The 24,959-nt window shown below is 35.8% G+C and overlaps 1 protein-coding gene across 8 annotated transcripts in view; it reads left to right on the top strand.

Moving 5' to 3' along the window:
• Positions 1-24,959, top strand: part of DMD (dystrophin) — a 2,262,230-nt gene that overhangs the window by 920,354 nt on the left and 1,316,917 nt on the right. For all 8 annotated transcript variants that reach the window (XM_023633802.2, XM_070257261.1, XM_070257256.1 and 5 more), the window contains 2 exons: positions 1,736-1,915; positions 13,923-14,098. In XM_023633802.2, the coding sequence (XP_023489570.2) occupies positions 1,736-1,915; positions 13,923-14,098 (356 nt within the window). The remainder of the gene's footprint in view (positions 1-1,735; positions 1,916-13,922; positions 14,099-24,959) is intronic.

Raw genomic sequence — 24,959 nt, 5'->3', positions numbered from 1 at the left:
TAAAAACTGATTTCTGTATGTTGATCTCTGTTTTACCTTTTTTTTCTTCAAGTAATTTTATTGGGATTATAATGGTTTATAACATTGTGTAACTTCAGGTGTACATTATTGTTTATCAGTTCCTGAATACACTTCATTGTGCTCATCCCTAGTAGTCTAATTTTTATCCATGACCATACACATGGGCCCCTTTCTCCCTTTTGCCAATCCCCCAAGCCCCTTCCCCTCTGGTAACCACGAATCTGTTGTCTTTATCCATGTATTTGTTATCTTCCACATATGAGTGAAATCATGCAGTATTTGTCTTTCTGTCTCTGGCTTATTTCGCTTAACATCGCACCCTCCAGGTCCATCCATGTTGTTGCAAATGGGACAATTTAGTCCTTTTTTATGGCTGAGTAGTATTCCATTGTGTATATATATATATACATATATCTATATATATGTATATATATATAGATATAGATATAGATATATATCACATCTTCTTTATCCATTCCTCTGTAGAAGGGCACTTGGATTGTTTCCATATCCTGGCTATTGTGAATTGTGCTGCAATGAACATAGGAGTGCATAAATCTCTTTGGATCATTGATTTCAAGTTCTTTGGATAAATATCCAGTAGTGGGATAGCTGGATCGTATGGTGTTTCTATCTTTAACTTTTTGAGAAATCTCCATAATAAAACCACACATCTAGGAACAGTTAATCTTTAACAAAGGAGCCAGGAGCATACAATGGAGAAAGGAAAGTCTCTTCAATAAAGGGTGTTGGGAAAACTGGACAGCCACATGCAAAAGAATGAAAGTAGACCATTATCTTGCACCATACACAAAAATTAAGTCAAAATGGATTAAAGGTTTGAATGTAAGACCTGAAACCATAAAACTCCTAGAAGAAAATATAGTCAGTACACTCTTTGACATTGGTCTTAGCAACATCTTTTCGAATACCGTGTCTACTTGGGCAAGGGAAACAAAAGAAAAATTTAAAAAATGGGACTACATCAGACTAAAAAGCTTCTGCAAAGCAAAGGAAACCATGAAGAAAATGGAAAGACAGCCCACCAAGTGGGAGAAAATATTTGCAAGTCATTTATCAGACAAGGAGTTGATCTCCCAAATATATAAAGAACACGTGCAACTCAGCAACAACAACAACAAACAACCTGATCAAAAAATGGGCAGAGGAAATGAACAGACATTTTTCCAAGGAAGGTGTACAGATGGCCAAAAGACACATGAAAAGATGCTCAACGTCACTAATTATTAGGGAAATGCAAATAAAAACTACAATGAGATATCACCTTACACTGGTCAGAGTGGCTATAATTACCAAGACAAACAACAACAAACGTTGGAGAGGATGTGGAGAAAAGGGAATGCTCATACACTGCTGGTGGGAATGCAAACTGATGTTTTACCTTTTGAAGCAAGACTACTTTTTCTCTTGGCAGTTTTTCAAATATTTTAAGGTAGCTCGTAAGTGCCTCTACTAGGTGTTTATTCTACATCTGACTTTTGTTTCTTTCTCTTTGAACTTCTTGGGAACTTCTTGGGATTATTTGGATTATAATTTTCTACTTATACGTTTATGGGCTCTTGATCCTTTGCAGATATGATTGTAATCCTTCTTTATCAATACAAATGAGAAAATACATGCAAAAGCAAATTAAACTATAGTGTTTTATAGAATGTGACCTAGGCTTATTCCGTGTTCTTCCTTGTTTTAACAGGTTTTAAAAACAGATCTAGAAAAGAAAAAGCAAACCATGGACAAACTCTGCTCACTCAACCAAGATCTTCTTTCAACACTGAAAAATACATCAGTAGCCCAAAAGATGGAAGCATGGCTCGACAGCTTTGCCCAGCGCTGGGATAATTTAGTCCAAAAACTTGAAAAGAGTTCAGCACAGGTTAGTGACACTAATTATCCCACAATAAATTATCCTTGAGAGTGTTGAAATTTGCATTAAGAGAGCAATACTATAACCCTACAAAGGTTGTCACTGGATTAGTCCTTGCTAAGTATTCAATTGAATAAAAACATGGTTATCTTGGTTGTCTTGATATTAGATAATGTGGGAGAGGTGGAGGATTGAGTGCTGATTGACTGAACTAGTTACTGCCTTAGAGTGTAATCCCTTCCAGTTCAATGGGAATGGGGGTCTGAGTGGCTTAGAGCAGTTGGAGAAAATGCTAGGGAAATGTGTCATCACAATCTAACCCCAAATCATACCTTCCTAGAACCATGAGGGCCATTAGTTGACTCCTACATTTTACATATGAGAAAAATGGAACTTAGGGAGGAAATGTCCAATGAAAGTTAGAAATAGGAGCAGAGCTAAGGCCCAGGTCCTATGATTTTACTAAAGACCTCTTTCTATTAGTGTAAGTGAGGATCTAATCATTACACTTTTTGCCACAGACTGTTGATTCATAAAATCACAAATGTGGCTCAGTTACACTAACACTATAGGCTGTAGATTAGGAAAATATCTAACCTACGCTTGTAGTGTCATAATGAGGTTTTATGTTAAGAATTTTAAAAGTTTTGGTAATTTAAAGAAAATGGGTTTGTGTGTGTGTGTGTGTGTGTGTGTGTGTGTGTGTGTTTTATTTTTGGTGAGGAAGATTGGCCCTGAGCTAACATTGGTTGCCCATCTTCACCTTTTTGCTTGAGGAAGATTGTCCCTGAGCTAAGATCTGTGCCAGTCTTTCTCTATTTTGTATGTAGGGTGCTGCCATAGTATGGCTTGATAATGGTGTATAGGTTTGTGCCTGGGATTCGAATTTGCGAACCCCAGGCCACCAAAGCAGAGCACACAAACTTGACTGCTATACCATTGGGCCAGCCCCAAGAAAATGGGAGTATTTTTAAAGTAGAAGCTTTTATTATCTGATATTGTTAGATGGTAGAATCGTGGATAATCATTCAAAATATTAACATTATGTATAATAGTATTTAACATATTCTGCCATACCATTTTGCATTGTAGAGACTAACTTTCACTAATTGGTCACAATTCATAGCTCAGTGCACCATGCACACATCTCTGTTAAAGCAGTGACCAAACTCAATAGCTTTAGATGTGTATTTCCTCTGTTGTGAGATAGTGCAAGGAATTTTTTTTCTTGAGACTTGACATCTGTTAAGTAGCTCTTAGGAAATGTTTGTTGAAAGATGAAGAAATAAAGTTTGGAGTATTATTTCCAGAAGTATTGTTTAGATTTAAGCAAATATGACCAGCCAACATACATGATTTTCCATCACAGTTCAATCTTCCTTTTAACATCAAATTCATATTTAAATTGAAAATTTGAAGGAGTATAAATTGCAGTCATTTCCCATGCAATCATTGGGCAATAATAAAAATTTCACTTTTTATTGAATATGTATTTTAGCAGTTACTTGATCTACTAGTGATTTTACTACAGATCATGATTCCTCTTATTATATGTGATCTGGCCATGGCGACTTTGCGATACTGTTGGCGTCTATGTGATAAATACCTAAGGCATTAGAAAATTTGATACTTTTTAAACCAACGATGATATCATTCCAACATATACCCATTAATTCCGTAGACGCTGCTGGGAAATGATTAGCTACCATGTTGAGAAGGGTTGGCATTACTTTATAAAGAAAGTTGTTTTGAAATGCATCCCTTTAAAGTAATATATTTGTGGAGTTGTAACTTAACAGTAGGTCATATTCTCCTTCACTTGCATCATAAGTGGTGGTTTCCAAACTTGAGTCTGTGTAATCATCCCCTGGGAAACCGACTAAAATGCATAGTCCTAGACTCTGTGCTCTGAAAATCTCATTCAGTAGGCCAGTAATCTGCATGCGGTCTTTGATACAGTCTGCTGAGCATACTTTTAGAAAACATTGAATAAGCAAGAGAATGACATATGTGCCGATTCCCACATTCTGATTGTCCACAATGCTGCCTGAAATGGGCAGAATGGAGACCTTCCTAGCAACGCAGTGTTTAAATATGCTCATTCTCTTGGAATGAGACTACTTTCTGAAGAAAGTTGTGCATCTCATCAAAATGTGATTTGATTATGCTAGTTGGTAAGAAAAAACTTAGAAGCCTTATTTTTAATAGCCTAAAAGTTATGAGACCCCTACCTAGGACAACTTACTTAACCTCTTATTTTGGAACTTTTCTAAATCTGTAGGACCATACTAGCTTTGGTTCATATAGTTCTTTATAAAATGATGTCCAACATACATTACAACATATATCTGCTCTAGTTGCTCACTGGGATGTGATGAGGATAAAATAAAGTCATAAACCTGAAAGCATTTTGAGAAAAAAAAGATGCTCGTGAGATGCAAGGCATATTGTTTAGTGAATCTGGATTGCTTGTCGTGGTTCACTATGACGTCTTTTTGTTTTCATTTTCCAACAGTTATGCAGTCCTATACCAGATGAGAAACAGATAAATGGACTTATATTAGGCAAGTTGCTTCCTATAACACTAAGCTTGAGCCTTTGTTAAGCTCATGGCTCAGTTTTTGCTCACTGATTTTTCCCAGAATTTCACTACCATATGCCCAATCCAAGTCATTGCTGGGAGGTTTGGGGCTTTTAGGAAGATAGCTTCTTAGGAAGCTACCCAGGGAAAGAGAAATTAAAAGGAGATAGAGAGAGTGAATAAAGAAATAGTATCTTACAACTAAAAAAAGCCATTGATTTTCTTTCTTGAATGTCAGATTGAACTTGATCAAAATTACATAAGAATTCCAAGAATGTTGAGGGTAAGATTATGACTTTAAAGAACAAAACTCACTTGTATGCATATTTCCCAGCATGTTTGTGGAAAAAAAAATAAGTCCCATTACTGACATGATATACACAGTCTTTGGAAAATCCTTTTAAATGATTGGTATAAAGAATGAGCAAAGTTCTGGTAATGGTTAAAATCCAGTAGGATATAGGAATTGTGACTGAGATGACAAGGCATCTGATTGTGCTCATAGAAAGAACACTGTGTGCCCGAAAATTTGACTGCTATTCAGGTCAAAGCTTTGAGGGATTTTGACCTTATGAAACAGTAGCGTGGCAAAAGATCAAAACATGAAAAAAAATCAACTGTGAAGGCTGCTCTCTTACATTTCAAAGTCAAGTTTAGCTTGAATAATACCTGGACACAAGCTGAGGATGCTTAAATTGATGAGAAAGCAGCCTAAGAAAATAGAAATACCTTCTGTTTCCAAAAGTTAGAAAGAATAATAACCCTTGCTATGTGGATGCTCAAAATGACAAAAGAGAGCAAATGAATATACCCTGGGCTGACTTATTTAAATACTTAAATGACCCTCTGTTTCCTCCAAATTTTTTATAAATATGCTTCTTGAAATTTACAGTTATTTTTTTTCTAATTGCCGTGACCCTGATGAAATATTTTTATCTTGATTAGAATTAGGAAATATGATAGTCAAAAATTCATTATAGTTATACTTTAAACTTAAATGTAGTTTAAAAGATTTGAAACATTTCCCCCCATTTAACTGAAATCGTATATACTGTAGAAAGGGTATATTATTCATGTGCTTTATAATTTATTATGGTAATTTTTATTAAACTTGGCATCAGGTGTTTAGATATAAGAATATATCTAGATAAGTCCAAAAGTTCTGTGGTTTTGTGATTTTTTTTAACAGAGTAAAATATCTTCTTTGTCGGGAACAAGGAACATTCTATGACTCATATAAGTTCATAGTTCTGACTCCTATTTTGTGAATGTTTTGCTATATTCCTAATGACCATTTTCATAATGTTCTGAGCTATAGCACAAGTATATTAAAGATAAATTTAATATATTCAGAATTTTCCTCTCCTTGAACATGAGAATACATGTTTAAGCTATGTATGTCTGTGTCTATATTCATGGATGCCCAAATAGAAAAACTGATCATTATTTATGTATATGTTTATTCTATATCATTTATGTCCTGCTGAGAGTTTTGAAACTCTTGCCATACATGAGTAATGTAAACTATGGTTGAAGATAATATGTTTTCATAATACACAAAATGAGATAGAGAGATGCAAAAGTACTAAGATGAAAATGTCTTTATGTGCCTTTCTTTTCTGAGTTCATTCTCATTTTTTAGAGATCCTATTTTTACTCTCCATAAAATGTTTTATATGCACATTCTAACTGTACCCATTCTCAAAGCATTATTTAGTAGACCTATTGATACATGAAATGTAGTTAAATTGGTTTGCCTCTCTTCTTTTTGCCAATGATTTTAATTAAAAATACTCTAAGGCCTTTCAGTTGACAACCCTTTTCATTGGTTCCTGAACGCTCTCCAAGCCTGATTAGGCTGCTGCCAATTAAAAAAAAAATGAAATGGCTAGAATTAAAATAAAATTCCCTCACTTATTTTAGGTTTCTATCTTATTTAAATTCATGGACTAAGCATCTTGAATTTTAGAGCATTTTTTGGTTAATTGCTTAGGTTAAAGGTTTTATTAGAAAATTGTTAAGTTATAGCTCAAATAACTTTGGAAAGTAACTATCATTTTGCTACCTCCAACTAAAGCAGTTGTTTGAGAATGGGCTTTGTATAATAGTACAGTTGGTTTTAAGTTGTAAATTCATTGTCTACAACAACATAAAATGTTGTGGGCATTGAAAATTTCAGAGACTAGAGCTGAGTTAACTGTTGGATTCTCTCATTCCTTATTTATAAAACGAAAGGTTTGGGCTAGGAAGGTCTCTATAGTGTCCTTCCAGTTCTTATGTCTGTGATGTTTCTCTTTGCTTGAAATTTTGTATAAAGCACTGGAGTAATTAGTGAAGAGATTCCAATAGTCCCCACTATATTAATCTCAGAGTCAGCTGGAAGACGATAATGAAAATAAAATTCTCTTCCTATTCAACAAAGACTGACTTCCGAAATGATTACGTTTCACTCATTATGAGTATGTAATTAAAATGCCATGAAGATAAAATACTCAGCATCTATATGACAATCTATTATCGACTGACAATAAATGAAATAACATACAGAAAAATACAAGTTCTTTTCCTGAATGTTTACTTGATAATTTGCAGCCCTAGTTAAAGAATGTGTTTCATTACTTCATGTCAGATGGTATGTAGAGGAAGGTCAGGTAGATCAGAAACAATAAATTTCATTGCTTCTTGAATTTTTGCAGATGCAGTTAATTTACACAGTTGCTCAAATTCTGTGTTTAATATGTATTCTGAAGCCAACATGTATCCCTTCTTTTTGACAATTTTTACAGACGATAATTTGAAGTGAAGAATAAAATACATAAAATTTAACAGAGAGCTTGACAGAATAGACTTTCTTAACTATCATACAATATTTTATTTGAAATAGGAGAATGACTTATTTTATGCTATCTTTTGAGTATTGATTTTAATTGTGCCCATGACTCCAATGTCAGTATCTATTCAAGAAGTTATAAATATTCATTGCAACATTATTTACAATAGCCAAGATATGGAGAGAACCTAAATGTCCATCGATGGATGAATGGATAAAGAAACTGTGGTGTATATATACAGTGGAGTATGAGTCAGCCTTAAAAAAAGATTGAAATCTTGCCATTTACAACAATATGGATGGACCTCGAGGGCATTATGCTAAGTAAAATGTCAGAGAAAGACAAATACCATATGATCTCGCTTATACGTGGAATCTAAAAAAATATATTTAAAAAAAACCCAAGCTCATAGATACAGAGAACAGATTGGTGGTTACCAGAGGTGAGGGGTGGGGAATGGGAGAAATGGGTGAACTGTTTTTGTTTTTAGTTTAAATAAATTGAATAAAAAGTTCTCTATTTGACATTAAAAAAGAGGTATTGCCTATCATCAGTGTCAAAACAGAATATTAAATTTTAATATTAAGATTTAGTTACCAGGCCACTTTCATGAACTTTTAGCACTCTATGTATGCTAGACTTAGGGGCAGTAATTCCTCTTCACTCATTCATGAGATAGAGCATTTTATATCCGTTTGATTAATAACCCAGCTTCCTTTGTGAGCAGTGATATTTTACCCCAGATTTCTCATAAAGGCTAGCATATACCTCCTTTCTGTTGCTTAGGGTTGTAAATACTTATACCATCAGATAGTTTGCCTTGTGCTACCATGCCTGTGGAGATGGTTTTAAGCCTGGCTACCAATTATCAGCTAAAGCTGTTGCTATGATTTTGCAGTATATTTTAAACTGTAGAAGTGCAATCCCTTCATACCCGTTAAAAATCAATGATCACTCTAAATGTGTGTATATACAAACAACACAATGAAAAATTTTGATTCACGGTTGTCAACATGATTATATTTTTTTTAAAAGTCAATTGTATTTCATTTGATTTTGCACAGATTTAATTATGGTTTATCAAGCACTAAAGGGCATGAAAAATTATGTTATTTGCAATTGTGTATATTTTCAATCTTCTTCTGACTTTATATATGTATGTGTGTGTATACAACCTCACACTCACCCAATTACATTACTTAAAGGAAAATTACCATTCAGAAATCTGAACAGGCATAGAAGCAAGTGAGCATAGCTGCTAAAAGTTGGCTGCAAGAACAATCAGACTTGGATTTATATCTCTGTTCTGCTACTTACAAGTTGTATCTGCCTGAAAATTTTACCTCTCTTATGTAAGATGGAATAATATTAGTGCTTACTCTCAGGGCTATTGTGAGATAATTACAGCTACCACTTGTTAAGCCTTTACTGTAGGTTCTGTTCTAAATATTTTAAATAAGATAATGAATGCGAAGCACTTAGCATAATGCCTGGAACATTTGAAGAGCTCCATAATTGGTAGCTATTATTACAATCATTAGTATTTTAATAATAACAAAAATGATAAGAAAAATTAGGTAACTAATTCTTTATAACTTGAATCACTTTTAGTAAGTTTCTTTAAATGGTCAAATAGTAGACTATCTCACAAGGCAAGAAGTAGAAATCTCTAAGCCAAAAGCACTTACAAAGAAAATAATATTTAAATAATTAAATAGAAATTAAAAGATGCAGTTAAGACTATAGGCCAAAATAAAAGAAAAATAAGAGCACCAACAAAGTTAATATCAAATGTAAGAACAGGTGGTAAATACAACTAGTTGCCCCTGAGAAACTGGAGACAGTGGTGGAAAAGAAAAGTTTCCTTTCATTGTATGCCCTTTTAATATGCTTAATATACATGTATTTCCTTTTAAAAATGTGCATTTTTAAACAAATAGAAGAGAAGACGGTAAGAAAAATTTCATTGTTTTAGAGTAGTTTGATTTTTCCAGACCTACCAAAATTATGCAACCTTATTGCAAGAAGATGTACACGCTAGAACAATCAAGAGACTGGACAAATGCTCTTTCAGTTTTTCTCACAATGGGAAAATGTAAATTTGGGAAATCAACATATGTAACCTTATGAGTAAGAAGATTCATGATAGGAAAATTCCTGAATTTTCTCTGAACATTTAAAAAAGATAGTGATTATTACTAATATGTATTGAGAGAATGCGTGTTGTGTTCAGACATTACATAATTTAATTCTTGTAACCAGGACCAGCTACATAATTTGTGGGGGCCAGTGAAAAATGAAAATGTAGGGCTTCTTATTCAAAAGTTAAGAATTTCAAGAGGGTGACAGCAGAGCACGAAACCACGCGTGAGGTCCTTCTGAGTGGGGGGACCTGGGTAACTATATAAGTTGCACACCCATGAAGCCAGCCCTGTTTGCATCACCCTTGTGAGAGATGTATTATTATTCCTATTTTAATATGAAGAAAAGAAATAAAAGCTCTGAGGGAGTAACCAACCTGCCCCAAATGTTACAGTATATGAATTATTGACCTGACATTTGAGAATTGAGGAGTCTCATTCACAGATCTTCACTTGTAATCACCTTAAGAGGAACTAGCTTCAAAACCTAAAGACAAATAATTCTAAACTAACTCTTTTCTATTTTTACTGGCTAATTAACTGACAGATCAAGGGAATAGTATTTAAAAGCAAGTATATTTTATTTTCCTGAGGACATTTGAAGTCATTTGAAATATACTCATAATCTAAATGAAGAAAGGTGACTGGATAAGAGTTTAGTTAGGTAGACTCAAAGTTTGTTGAATATAGCTCAACCCATATTATATTCTAATTTTGACCCTGCCCTGTTCAACATTTTAGTGAAGGCATTAAGTCATTCTTATCAGATTTTTAGTTGTCCTAATTTTAATATATTTAGATGACATAATTCCATAATTGCAAAGATAACATAGGAATGATAGACTTAATTTGGAAAGAAAAGTTTTGAAATTTTTCTCTGCTTACAAAAGCGACATTTTACAGAAAAAGTTTTATTGTAGAAAGTTGGAAAATAGAATCCAGTAATATGTAGCCCACAATAGGAATGATCTATGCTTTCTCTGCCAAAAAATAACTATCAATGTTTATATCTTGCATTGTAATGATAATGTAAACATTTTCCAATGACATCAAAAATATTTGAAACCTACAATACTCTATCATATGCATGTACTATAATTTATTTAAACTATCACCTACTGATATTAGGTTATTTCCATTATTTTACTGTTGTAAATGATCCCATGAACAGGGATAAATTTTATGTGCAGCCTATAGCCTCAAAATAAACTTAAGTGTGGGGCTGGCCCGGTAGCATAGAGGTTAGGTTCACCTGCTCTGCTCTGGCAGCCAGGAATTCATGGGTTTAGATCCTGGGTGTGGACCTACACACTGCGCATCAAGTCATGCTGTGGCAGCGTCCCACATGCAGAATGGAGGAAGACTGGTACAGATGTTAGCTCAGAGACAGTCTTCCTCAAGCAAAAAGAAGAAGATTGGCAACAGATGTTATCTCAGGACCAATCTTCCTCACCGAAATAAATAAATAAACTTGTGTTAAGATACTCGCTGAGGGAAATTTGCTTTTGTAACATTTGAAAAGAAACTTCCTTGATTGCTATATGTTCAGTGCACATAATTATTTTGCATACTTACATTTTTCACCTGGCCCTTGCCTTCTCTCACAATTGTTTGTGTGGTTGTCACTTTCACTAGTATACTGTAAGATCCCTAAAAATGGAGATTCCATTTTATTTCTGAATGTCCTGTAGTGATACATATTGAATACGTCTTGGAATTTAATTGAAACATTGTGATTCAGCTGCTGAGTAACTTAAACAATTTTAGATTGCTTTAATTGAATATGGTGTCCAAAGCCAGGAAACCTGGGTTTTGGAGCACCAATCAGATTAAATTTCATCCTAGCAAATACCTGGTATTGTAGAGCTTGGAAATAAGATTTATCAGAGTCATGATAATCAAGCTTCAGATCTTTAAGACTGTCAGGTAGAAACAAAACTTGTTCTGTGTTGGTCCAGGGTTCAAAACAAATTTTAAATGAATGAAGTCATAATAAGGTAGGCTTCTACTAGGTGTAAAGATCTTTGCCAATGGAAAATTTTGCTGCCATACTCAGGAAGGAGTTTTCTGCTTCTGGGAGTAGTGAATCCCATAATAAATAGGAGGTGATACTAAATGACCTCCATAATCCTTTCTGTCTTTATTTTTAATGATTCTAACACATAATTAAGTATTTACAGTCAATAACTAAAAACCATGGGGAAATTTAGTACACGACCAATTGTCTTTTATCCTAATTATATGGAGTAGGTATTGAAAGTAATTATTAATTTGTTGTATATAACAAATTATACCCTATATTTACAGTTCACTGCACAGTTGTTTTCTTATTTCTCCATCCCCAAGGAAATGAAGTAGTATTTTCAATTACCGTACAGTAATGATATTTAGTATAGAACAATGTCTTACTATTATTTATTACTATGTCTTACTATTATTTTATTATATATTATTTTATTATATATATATTTTATTATAAATGTCTTACTATTATTTTAGTAAGAATGATTTTTTTCTTTCTTTACTCTACCCTCCGTGGGCACATCTATCCAATTTCATAAAGGCATCAATGAGAAAATGTTATAAAATTACAGAAATTAATTTCACAGCCAAATATTCAGTAGCACAAATATTCCGTAACATTAGCTGTAACCGCAAAAAATAGCTTTGTATTTTCAGAACCTCTGCATTCTGGTGTCTGCACATATAAAATTAGAAATTTTCCATCTGAACAATATTCTCTTCAATCCATCATTGTATGCAAAAAAGTTTGCTCATGGTTAAAAAATACTATTCTGAAGAAATTAAATGCTCCTGGAATCCTACTTAAAAAATTACATTTTCTTTTTCATTAAAGGTAAACAATTTGATCAAGTAATGGTCACTTGCTGTTGAACGCAATTAGGTTTGAGGTTATATTTTAAGCATTTTAAAAATCTATGTTACTTTCTGCTTTCATTTCAGCATAACTTGTCAATGACTGTATAATTATTGTTTGAAACTCAATGATTGGTTCTGAATAATGAATCTATGAAAATCTTAGAGAACATAAAACCTGTGCTTTACACGTGTAGAAACTCAGTATCTCTTAATGTCCCTTTTTTTTTTTAACTGTTTACACTCCAAAAATGGAAGTCCTTAAGGCCTTGTCGTATGTACGGATGTGGCTTGCACAAAGGGTAGCACTTTTAAAATGTATTTGCCAAAAGCAATTTTTACACCAGACATCATGACAAAGGATTTCATTACTTCACTGTCAATTGCCTATTTGGAAGCTGAAATGAGAAGATCCTGAGGCTTCCTTGATATCCTCCCATTGAAGGAATCAGTCACCATGTGTGAGGCAGGGAGGTTGCCCCAAATAGTTTCTGTATCTCTTGGCAAGTTCAGGAAAATCAGTAAAACTAACCTTGGCTCTAGCTAGATCCCTGGCTCTGTGGATATTAAGTGCCTATAAGTGGATTCAATGCAGATCTGTTTTGGTCTCCTTGGAAATAGATCTTCCAAATAATGTGGATTACTAGAATGGTAATGACTAGCATCCCAACAAGTGACTTTTCAGTCCTAATAACAGGAGGACTGTGACAGAATTGATGGTTAAGGAAGGAAAGAGGGTGTCACCATCAAACGACCTGTCTGTCTGGTGATGCCCGTGTACTGAGGTGATGGTCTCTCATGATGTGGATCACAAAGCATGTTATTCCAAAGAGTGATGATCTATGCCCCCAATAATTTTTCTTAACAAGTCTGAACAGAAAGTTAGTGTGTTTTTAAACCAAGAAGACTAATGATAACTTTGGAAACTCAAATAGTTTAACATATTCACTAATTTAAATCAAACAGGAGTACTGTGCTTTTTAGCATTTGAATAACATTCAGCTTCAGTGTATTTATGGACTAATAGGCATTTTTAGTTAACCTTTTATTGTAATTGTAAAAGACATTCCACTTATTTGATTAAAAACTCATTTATTATAAAGTTCAAATAATTGTTTTTAAAAGTATATAGGCTATAAATAATCACTGTATATGATAACCCAAGACACATTCAACTAACTATTTAATAAACATTTACAATGTGCCAGGCAATGGAATGGTGCTGGAATACCTTAGTAAAATTTATGTTAATGTTGTAAATGTTTAATTAGCATGTTTAATTAAATACCAAAAGACGCTCTAAGTTTTTCTCTTTTGACCCCTTTGTCTCCTATAGCTTGACCAATAAATGGAAGAGGCACTAAGTTTACTTCTTGTTTTGAGATTACTATCCTTCGTGATTTCAGTCAACATAACTTAAGTCAGATAAAACAATTTGATTTGGTTTCAATATGGTGCTATTTTGATCTGAAGGTCAATTTACCAACAAGCAGAAACAGTTTCTCATTATATCCTTCACCACGGCAAGCAGTCTTGACTGAAGTCTTTCAAGCAATGTGTGACCTTTGTTTCAATACTTCTCACAGATTTCACAGGCTGTCACCACCACTCAGCCATCACTAACGCAGACAACTGTAATGGAAACGGTAACTATGGTGACCACAAGGGAACAAATCCTGGTAAAGCATGCCCAAGAGGAACTTCCACCACCACCTCCGCAAAAGAAGAGGCAGATTATTGTGGATTCCGAAATTAGGAAAAGGTGAGAGAATCTTCCTTGTGGCTTTATCCTTAAGCAAAGAGTAATTGTTAAGCAGGAAAATTCATTCACAGTTGTTTTAATGGCAGTGTTTTTACTCAATATTTCCAGAAGCCTCAGGTACGGGTAATGTCAGTTAAGTTAGTGTGGAAAATTATGAACTAAGTTTTAAAATTTTCCCAAGGAATCACTATCCCAAGAAAAACTGAATGCTTAATGGTAATACCATTTCCAGATTAAAAGAAGAAACCACAATTGATGAACTTCCGTGAATGCATTTTAATCCTGAAAGTTTCTTTTTTTCTTATAAAGAGCCTGCTTTTTCAGTGCCTTCTTTCACATTAAATTTCCTTTTTCCAGTAATGGAAAGTACAATTTCATGAAGAAGAAGTACACCTATAATAGACGAGATCCATTCTGCTAGATTACGAGAACATAATGTCTCAATCTGTGCATCCTAAATCAGGAGTAATTACAGAACAGATTTCCTGTTCTTTGATATTTATAAAGCCTTATCTTGAAGGTGTTAGAATTTTTAACTGATCTTTTTGTGGATATTCTCAACTAGACATTGTAGATAAGTTAGGTATTATGTAAATCAGTGGATATATTAAAATGATGGGAATACAATTTCATAGATGCAAAGCTAGCATAAAAACCATGAAAAATGGTACAACTTCCTTTTCATTCCAATTATAATTCTAAGATTAAGAAAGAACATTAAAATCTGCCTTATGTTTCTGAGCAGCATATGTTTAGGAACGCATGGAACACTTGACATTAGAATTTGCATATACTAGGGTATGGAAGTATGGGAACAAGAACACATCCCTAAAAATAGTGTTTCAGATGTTCTAGGCAATGGAAAAACACCTTAGAGAGTACATTATTTGGGACTTACAATACTTCTCTATTTATGACTTATAACCTACCTTCGTAATTCCACAGTATACCACTGGGCCCTGGTGTATCTGCTTGGCTGAGTGAATCCTCTGGTCCAGGGATCAGCAAACTAAACCCTGCAGGCGAAATCCAGCCTGCTGCTAGTTTTTGGATGGCTCACGAGCTGAGAATTGTTTCTGCATTTTTAGGTGGTTAAAAACAATCAAAAGGAGAGTAATATTTCATGACGTGAAAATTATATGAAATTCAAATTTCAGCATACATAAATAAAGTTTTATAGAAATAGAGCCACACTCAGTCAATTATGTATCATCTATGATTGCTTTGACATTACAAAGGCAGGGTTGGGTAGTTGTAACAGAGACTGTATGGCCCACAAAGCCTAAAATATTTACTATCTGGCCCTTCATGGCAAAACTTTGCTGACCCTTGTACTAGTCAAATGGTTCTCAGAATCTTTGAATATTAGCATTCTATTAGGGGCAACAACTTCCAAGGACTCTACTCATAATGGTGCTTGTAATTTTAACATTCATTGATGGAGAAAAAACATAATGGCAAAAATAAATCAAGAAAGCTTTTAATGAATTTGCTTTTTATTAATCCTGACAGCATGGGCATTAATTTACTGTCATGTTAATATGTGTCTATAGATAATGCTTAGTGAGCACGTGGATTTACGGATGCTTGCAACAACCCAGGAGCTCTCCAATAGTTTTCCAAGCAAAGCAATATGGAAACCTAGTTGCCTTACCCTAATAATGTGTTCAGGAATCCACTAATATAGAAATTAACAGAGCAAGTTGATTCATGTTAATCTCTGTCTTCAAAAGCTTATTCTTGGCTCCTGTTTGGAGAATGTATTTGGTTAGGAAAAATGTGTTCTGACTACTTTTTGTTCTCAGGAAAGTGTAGCTAGTGGTGAAATATTTTGTCTCCCAAATTCTGTTTGTATCATATGCTCTCCACAGGTTTTCTAAGTGTCTGGAATGAGACGTCCAACTGGAAACATAAAGAATATATTACTTTTAAAAAGCCAGCACGTATTGAGGGTTTTATTATGTGCTCAGCACTAGATTAAATGCTTTATCTGCATAGCTCATTTATTCTTCTCTGTAACCCTACCAAATAGGTATGGCTATTATCACTATAGTACACAGCTACAGAGTACCTGAGCCAAGATTTCAACTGAGGTAGGCTGACTACAGAACCTGGACTGTGTAATAAAATGTTTCTTCAGTAGATTTATTGCTGAGATGATCTTATGTCTTGGTTTGCCTGAATCCATCCCAGATTATACCTTTTGTCCCAGCATAATTATATATAGCACCAACTTTCACTCTCAAACGTATCCTGTTTTGGACAGTGCAACAATATAGACAATCTCTACAAGACTCCAGATTGATACATTTACGCTGAACAAAGAAAACAAACAGGCAAACATTTAGGAGCAATTAAATTCAGTAAGTGATCATTGTTTACAGGATGAAATCCGGTTAAAATATGGTAATGGTTCAAGAGGCATCAAGCAAACATGCCAAAAGACTTAGGGTGGCTAGTGTCCCCCTCTCATCCCACGTGAGAACCGCTAGCATTTAACTGTCAAGACTATAGTCTCGACAATCTACTGAATGCTGATCTTTTAAAAATGAGCTCCTTTTTCAGCTTTTCTGACACACTACTGATTCTGCCTTACTACTCTTTATCTGACTTGTTTTCCTCCTTTTGCCTGATTCCTATGGTAATATCTCATAACTCCATCTTTTTGCCCTTCTGACTTCTTTATCTGATTTGTTTCCTCTCATTGATTCAAGTCTGGCTCTAAGTCAATGACTCCCAAATCTAATGGCTCCATAACTGACTCGCTCCCTCAAATTTCACTTTTATGTCTTTAAAGCCATGATCTAGGTACTTCTACTTGGGCATCCAGCCATTGCTTCAATTTTTATTTTTACCAACTGCATACATTTGTTGCCTGAAACTAACCACACCTAGTTACTCATACGCTGCACACATATTTTCCTTATTATAATTCATTGCCTATGTGTCTAAAGGAGTAGCAAATATTGGATAAAGCATGGACTTTGGATTCAGAATTACTCAGGTTTGAAACCTGCCTGTTTTAATTATTAGCTTATGATCCCAGGCAAATTACCTAGTATCTGTGCCTCAGATTCAGTGTCCTCACTTTATAAAATACTAACTGTGAGGATTAAGTAAGAAGCATTTAATACTGTGCCTGTAAGGTAGGAATAATTCAATAAATGCAATAGCTATTATTCTTGTTGTTTGGTTACGGTGGACGTGGTGGAAGGGCAGTAGTGGTGGAGGTGATGGAGGTGGTGGAGATAGTGGAGATGGTGATGGAGGCCGTGGTAGTAGAGGTGGTGGTGATGATTAGGCAGGCGGTGGTGGTGGTGTTTGTGGAGGTGATGGAGCTGGAAGTAGTGGTGGAGATGATGGTCACGTACTATCAGTAAGAAAAAAATAGTAATAACGTCATCTCAAACTTAATGAATAGAAGAAAAACTACGTTCTTATCTTCCTCTTCAAAACAGAATTTACCACCTTACTTCTCCGTTTCTGTCAATCTCTGTTTCTTACCTTCCTCCTTATTTATTATTATTGCATTACATTATTGGGCAAGTGACATCATTTCAGTCATTTTCCAATCATCCTAACTGCCAACTCCGTAACCTAAGCCATATACTTCCCTTTGGTGTGACTTACCCCCTTTCTAATTAATCTGCCTCAAATTAAGATATCTAAAATGTTGCTTTTATGCTGACTCTCCAGACTTGAGGTCTGCATAATTCCAATTGCCCCCAAAATAAAACACAAGCCCCTTCTTATGGTATTCAACATTATTCTCTCATTGATTTTAAGTCTAACTTCGCCAAAATCTTTCCACTTCAGCCAGTAAATTACGTTACATTCTTTTTGCTATATACTTTAATGTCACTCACATAAATTTTTCTCATCAACAATCACAACAAATTCTGTTATTATACTTCTCTATATTTTGCTTAGTTTCCATATGTAGTACCATGAATACAATAAACAATCAACAAATGTTTGCTCAAGGAGTGAATAATACAGTTCAACTATTTGTGATAACTAAAATGTTATATTCCAAAAGCACTTAAGAATTCTATCTAGCTCTTCATGGAATTGTTCTTAATAATAAACAAATGAACATTCTAATAATCTTTAATAATTCTAATTTTACCCATTAGGTTATCATTATTTAATCAGAACTATGAAGGGATTTAAAATTCAGCTTTGCACCACTCTATAGTTTCTTAATTATCTAAGGTGCATTTAATTGTTTTCTTAATAATTATACAGTTTCTACATTTGTTACATTCACTGCACAAATTGTCCTCCTTACACTAAGGTATACGAAAGTGTTTGATGATCTTGGGTCATAAAGTAATTATTTCTATGAGTAAATTATCCCTGTAGTTCAGTTATATTATTTTACATATAGGTAATTATCAGAGTATGAAACTCAGACTAGGTGAAAACTAGATCTCTTATCTAGTTAATTGGAATTTATCGAGGAGATTAGTCCCTAATCATGTAGCAGTTATTTTAAAAGACTTTCCACAAAAGTTTTCATTTACATTTTTGTATCAATCAGGTGAAACCAAAGGCAAATTGAATCTTTTTTTAAGTAAATGCCATCTCAATAAAGATAATTTTCTCCAGTATAGTGTTAATAAATGAGTATCTTTGACCTCAAGGAAAGAATAGAGGCATTTAGAAATAGCTAAATTCATCTAGTCTCTTTATCTTCTCCTGGGTAAGCAGACAGAGTCTTAAGTTTGCTTTCTCTGACCATGTCCCGCATACTTACTAAATGGCAGAATAAATTGCCTAGACAATTAGAGACCTGCATTATTATTATTTTTTTAATGATTGGCACCTGAGCTAACAACTGTTGCCAATCTTTTTTTTTCCTGCTTTTTTTCCCTCCCCAAATCCCCCCAATATATAGTTGTATATACTTTTTTTAGTTGTGGCATGTGGGACGCTGCCTCAGCATGGCCTGATGAGTGGTGCCATGTCCGTGCCAAGGATCCGAACCGGCAAAACCCTGGGCCACTGAAGCCAAGTGCGCGAACTTAACCACTCGGCTACAGGGTTGTCACAGACCTGCATTATTTTATTTTCTGTTTATCAACTTGCTTTTTTTTCTTTCTTTTCATGTCTACTAACTGCATGACAGTAATTTATGTCACATCCTTGGAAAGACGTTAGATAAGTGTTAGATAAGACCTCTCTTTCTGCAAGTTTTTGAGATTAATGCCTAAAATATTTTTGTATTAGATATTTGTTTTAACTTTGATTCTCAAATTATAATCTGGAAGTTGTAAACTGAAACATTTTAACTCGTTTGAAGAATCTAATTAGATGATTAATGTGTCTAAGTGCTGATTTTTTATTTTCTGTAGGATAAATTGATCATAAAGTACTTAGGGTGTTGGTCTCAGTAATAACATTTTTGCCCCTTGGCACAGCCCAGAAAAATAAAACTTTGCTTCTTTTATCTAAGGAGACTAGACTCTATACTTGTCTACGGTTACAGGTTAATTGAGGTTCAGAAAGGTTAAATGACTTGCTTTCAGTTTCAAAATAAGGACTAGTGCTGAGTATCTGCTTTCCATTCCAGTGTTGTAGTTGCAATGCCCTGCTTCTTTTTATGTGTTAGAGTCAAATGACCTTGGTCATAAACTCAAATTTCAGTTTAGAAACTATTTTTGGGGAAGAATAGAAACCTTGCATACCATCTTCAGATATTCCAAAAAGATAACCATCCGTTAAAGGTTCTTAAAATTATTTTGTCATATAGGTCAACACATAGGTTTTGAAGAATGTAGGAATGCGAATTCTGGAGGCATACTAAGGGCACAGAGAACCCTTAGAACAGTGACGCTCACAGTGCGTGCAGTGCATGAAACAGCAGCATCACTTGGGGGATTATTAGCAATGGAGATTTGGGGTGCCCTCATCAAACTTGCTGAATCAGAAACTCTGCAGAAGGGCCCAGGAATCTTTTATAAGCTCTCCAGGTCATTCTGATAAGCCATAATATTTGAGAACTCTTGCAAAAGAACAGTGGTTCTCATACTTCGGCATGCATCAGAATCAGCTAGAGAGCTCATTATAAGACAGATTACTGGTCCCCAGCAGACTTTCTGATTTGGTAGCTCTGGGATGGTGCCTGAGAATCTTGGTTTCTAACAAGTTCCTAGATGATGTTAATACTGCTGGTTCAGGGTCCACATTTTGGAAGTCGGTATGCTAGGGCATCATCTGTTACAACCTGACTCTTGCTTCTCTTTTTACAAACCAGTGATAGGGACCATCTACTCCATGCTAGGCTAAGTGATGCTACTGTTCCATCTTCTGACACCTCTATTGCTTTATGTTGAAATTATCTATTCATATACCTGTTTCACCCACTAGACTCAAAGCTTCCCTGAGTCAGTGCCCATGTCTTACTCCTGACCTGGTATGGGGTCTTCTCTATGGTAGATGCCCAATACATGTTTTGAACTGAAATGTACTATAATGGGAACTGGTCTTGTAAGTTACTACACACAGCTCTTAATGCCTAGCTACAGCAGTTGGATGAAAATATACTCTTTCAGAATGCAAGTCATAAAGAGATGCCAACAGGGAGAAAGACAGGGCTATATTTCCAGAACTGTGACATACAGTTTTGTTTGTTCCCTGAGTGAAGAAAATGGTAGTCACATTTATTCATCTAAAAGAATACGTGTAGCTGAGTGCAAAGAAAAGTTGATTTTTAATCAGATCTGGACTATCGCTATTCCCATACTTCTGATTCTTTCCTTCCCCCTCTCCTGCTCTACATTAAGCACTGAAACTGCTCTCAGCAAGGTTGCCAGAGAGTGCCTTAATTGTCAGTTCTGAAGGTCGCTCTTCAGTTCTTATCCTTCTTGACCTTTGTGCTGTGCTTGACAGTGATGATTAGTCCCTTCTTGAGATTTTCCTCTCCCTCACTGTCTGGGATGTTGCTCTCTGCTATTTCTTTTCTCCTCCTGGCTTTCTGACTGTGTCTTCTTAGTCTCTTCATCCTATCCCTTTCATGTCTGTCTCCACAAGACTCAGAGTTTGGTTTCGTTTTCTTCTCATGCCACTTTCTTTCCCAGGGCAATATTGTTTAGAATCTTGTCTTTATCAACCATCCATATCTGATGATTCCCAAATTAATATCTCTAGCTCAGCCTCACTCCTGGTGCTCATACCTGCGTCATCCCAATGTTTATTGGGCATTTACACCTGGACTGCTTACAGAAATCTCAAATGCAGTTCTGCAGTTTAGACTGCACCACTTTAGAGAGTGCCATTCACATCATAGTTTCTAAGAATAGTGCCTTCTGGACTTGTGCAGTGAACAACCTGTGAAGCCATTCACAGTGGTCCTGATATCAGCTATCTCACTAAATCCATCCAAGTATGCCTACTAAATTCTCTTTAATTTACTCGTTTACAGCCAGGCTGCCTTCAGTCTCTGATAATTTTCTGCGTGAAATTCTTAACTGATTTCTCTGCCTCTACTTTCACCGTTCTTATCCATACTCTTCACAGCATCCTGAGGGATATTTTAAAAGGCAGTTTTGTTTAGATCATTCATCTGCCCATAATTCTTGAAAAGCATGGCACAGGAATTCCTTTCTGATCTTCAGTTGCCTAACTCTCCAGCTTCACTCCCTTCTCCCCTGCTCATTTTTTTATATGCGAGTGCTACTCAAAATAGTCTGTAAACAGTGTATTACCAGTACACAGTGAGGTAAAGAGCTTGAGCCAGAATATAAATCAATGCACTGCGGCCTTTGTCAAGAAAGTTTACAATTAAAAAGAAATCAGATGAAATAGTATGCTTAGTGACTTAGTTGATTTATACTCTGGTGACTTTTCTTGTCACATACTACTAACAAATAGATCACAGACTGGCCACAAACTATATTTTGAGTGGCACTGCCTTCCGCTTCAGCTTTAATTAACCACTCTCTGATCTCCAAATGCTCTGTGCTCCTTCAGGCTTCTGTTTCTTTCACCTACTGTTCTCTCAAGGTAAGATTCCCTTTTCATTACTTTCCCTTTTCCCACTCCCACATTTTTTGCGCCCCCCCCCCCCCCGCCCCCCAACTCACTACATTATCTCTGGGAACCTAACCTCCTAGGCATTTCTCAGCCTTGCTAATACTTCCACTGAAACACTTGCAGAATTTTATTGTAATAAATTTTTGCATATTTGTATCTCCAGTAAACTCCTTGCGGACAGGGGCCATTTGTTTTCAACTCTAGACCTACAGTGCTTAACCCAGAAGTTAGCACATCATAGGGACTCAGTAAATATTCATGGGGTGTTGAAAGGATATTTGTCAGAATCTTGTCAGGAAAACAAAAGTCAGTCTAGGTGTTTGAGAGAGAGAGAAAATAATACAGGGAATTGGTTAAGCAACTGGTGGAAAACAGGGAAGCAGCACAGGGGATGCTGAGGAACTCAAAACAGTCACAACATCTGGAAACTGCTAGTATCCCAGAACTGGAGGGACAATGCAGGGAAGAGATGTTATGAGAGCCCCGAAGCTGAGGCCTGCCAATAGGGACTAATGCTGTTAGGACTGTCAGACAAGAGTTTGGACCAGTGGAGAGAGGGGGCATCCAAAGGGACCTGAAGCCACAGTGGAGATGTAGTTGCTCTAGAAATGCCACCAAAAGCAGAGTGCAAAGGAAAAATCCTTTGGCTTTTCTCTTCCTCTGTCCTCCAGTATTCTGCCAGTGCCTCCAACTGGACAAACTTAACTGGAAGCTAGAGGGCAAGCAATGGCGGGAAATGTATGTCCCTCTGACATAGAAAGGACGAGAGAAGCATGGGGAATGGCTCTGAGAGCAGATGGGCCTATGACTGCACAGATGGTTTCTGGCCTTGGATCTTCCACTTGTAAACTATGTGACTAAAGCAAGTCACTTAATCTCACTCAGAACCTGTTTCTTCACCTCTGAAATGGAAGTTATATGACTTTTCTTGTTTGCCCTCACATTATGGAAATTTTATTATACCTATCTCTCTTGATGATTGTTTAGGTAAAAACATATACCCTTTCCTCAGGAGAAAGTTGAGTTCCCAGTTATCAATTTAGAACAGTTATCTTCCCATTACCTCATTTGAGTTATAATAGAAAATATCCTCATTCTGACATTTTCCGACAATACACCTCTATAAGTCAAAACATATCCTGCCACTACACACAAATAGTGAGGCTGGCTCCTATGGACTGAACTGTGTCCTCCAATATTCACGTTTGGAAGCCTTAACCCCGATTTGATGGCATTTGAAAATGGGGCCTTTGGGAGACAATTAGGTTTAGATGAGGTCATGAGGGTGGGGCCTTTATGATGACATTAGTACCCTTATTAAAAGAGACACCAGAGAGCTTGCTCTTTCTCCTTACTATGTGAGGACAGGGTGACAAGGTGACCATCTACAAGCCAGGGAGGGAGCTCTTACCAGAAACTGACCGTGCTGGCACCTTGAAGAACTTCTGGCTTCCAGAACTGTGAGAAAATAAGTTTCTGTTCAAGGCACTCAGTCTATGGTCTTTTGTTATGTTAGCCTGAGCTGACTAAGAGACTAGCTTTGTAGAGCAGTGAGTTTTACATTGTGTTTCAAGTAAAGTTCATAGAGATGCTCACTAAGAAAAGTAGATGGATTGAGACAAGTCATGATGCTGGGGAAGTGGCAGTGGGGCAGTAAGTACACGTCAGATTTAAATGGCTTTCCACATCGCACTAGATAGTTTCTGAACCTTGACTGGAAGTTATTTAAACTTTAAAGACCCACAACATAAAAGCATGTTGAAGTCCTTTAAACTCAGCGAGCTTTCACACTGAGAATATTTAAAGTTTAAATTGCCTCCCACAGGGTCCAAGGCACCATCCAATGTGCGGAGGGGTTCTTTGAACACTCCTGTAGTCAGTATGAGTCCCTAGTATTTTAAGAATGTACTGACAGCAACATTAGTTATCTTGCTAATTTTCATATTCATTCACCTAATATCTAAATGGATCACTATGATTTGTAAAGCACTCCAATTGCTTTAACTAGGAACCATACTTAGTCCTTCCCTCAGGAAGCTTGCACTCTACTATAACCTATATCATAAAGAAGTATCAATAAAATGTTGGAAAAGTCATAAAAAGGAGAAGCTCGTTTCCTCCTTGACAGGTGAGCATGGAAAGCTCATGGAGAAATTAGCATCTGAGTCGACAGTTAAAGGATAGAGATGTATTGGACTAGGTGAGGGGAAAGGACAATTCAAATGCAGGCTGTCCTGCAAGCCTGTATACAAGAGGCACATATACAGCGTTGTGAGTGTTTCTGTTTGCCTAGAGCAGAAGTATGCAATATTGGAAAGAGACAAGTAAGGGGTAAGGTTAAAAAGGAAGATTGAATTCATTGTTAAAAAAAAAAAAAAGGTACTCAAGGGCCAGCCTGTTGGCACAGCAGTTAAGTGGGCACGTTCTGCTGCAGCACCCTGGGGTTTGCTGGTTCGGATCCTGGTTGCGGACCTCCCCACCGCTTGTCAAGCCGTGCTGTGGCAGGCTTCCCACATAAAATGGAGGAAGATGGGCATGGATGTTAGCTCAGGGCTAATCTTCCTCAAGAAAAATTAAAAAATAAATTTAAAAATAAAAAAAAGGCTCTGAATTCCAAACTGAGGAATGTAGACTTTAATCTGGTCATGGAGAGCCAATGTGTTTTTGAGAGCGAGCAAAGCAATATGGCTACTGTGAACCACATCATTTTGGCCCCATCTGAGTGTTGGGAGAGATAGAGCATCTCAACTTCACTCTGTAGAGCAGGGAGAAAGTTAACAAATTTTTCTATAAAGAGCCAGACATTAACTATTTTAGGATTTGT

Source organism: Equus caballus, chromosome X (genome assembly GCF_041296265.1).
Source record: "Equus caballus isolate H_3958 breed thoroughbred chromosome X, TB-T2T, whole genome shotgun sequence".
In the NCBI taxonomy this organism is placed as follows: Eukaryota; Metazoa; Chordata; class Mammalia; order Perissodactyla; family Equidae; genus Equus; species Equus caballus.
This window is presented reverse-complemented; position numbering and strand designations above follow the sequence as displayed.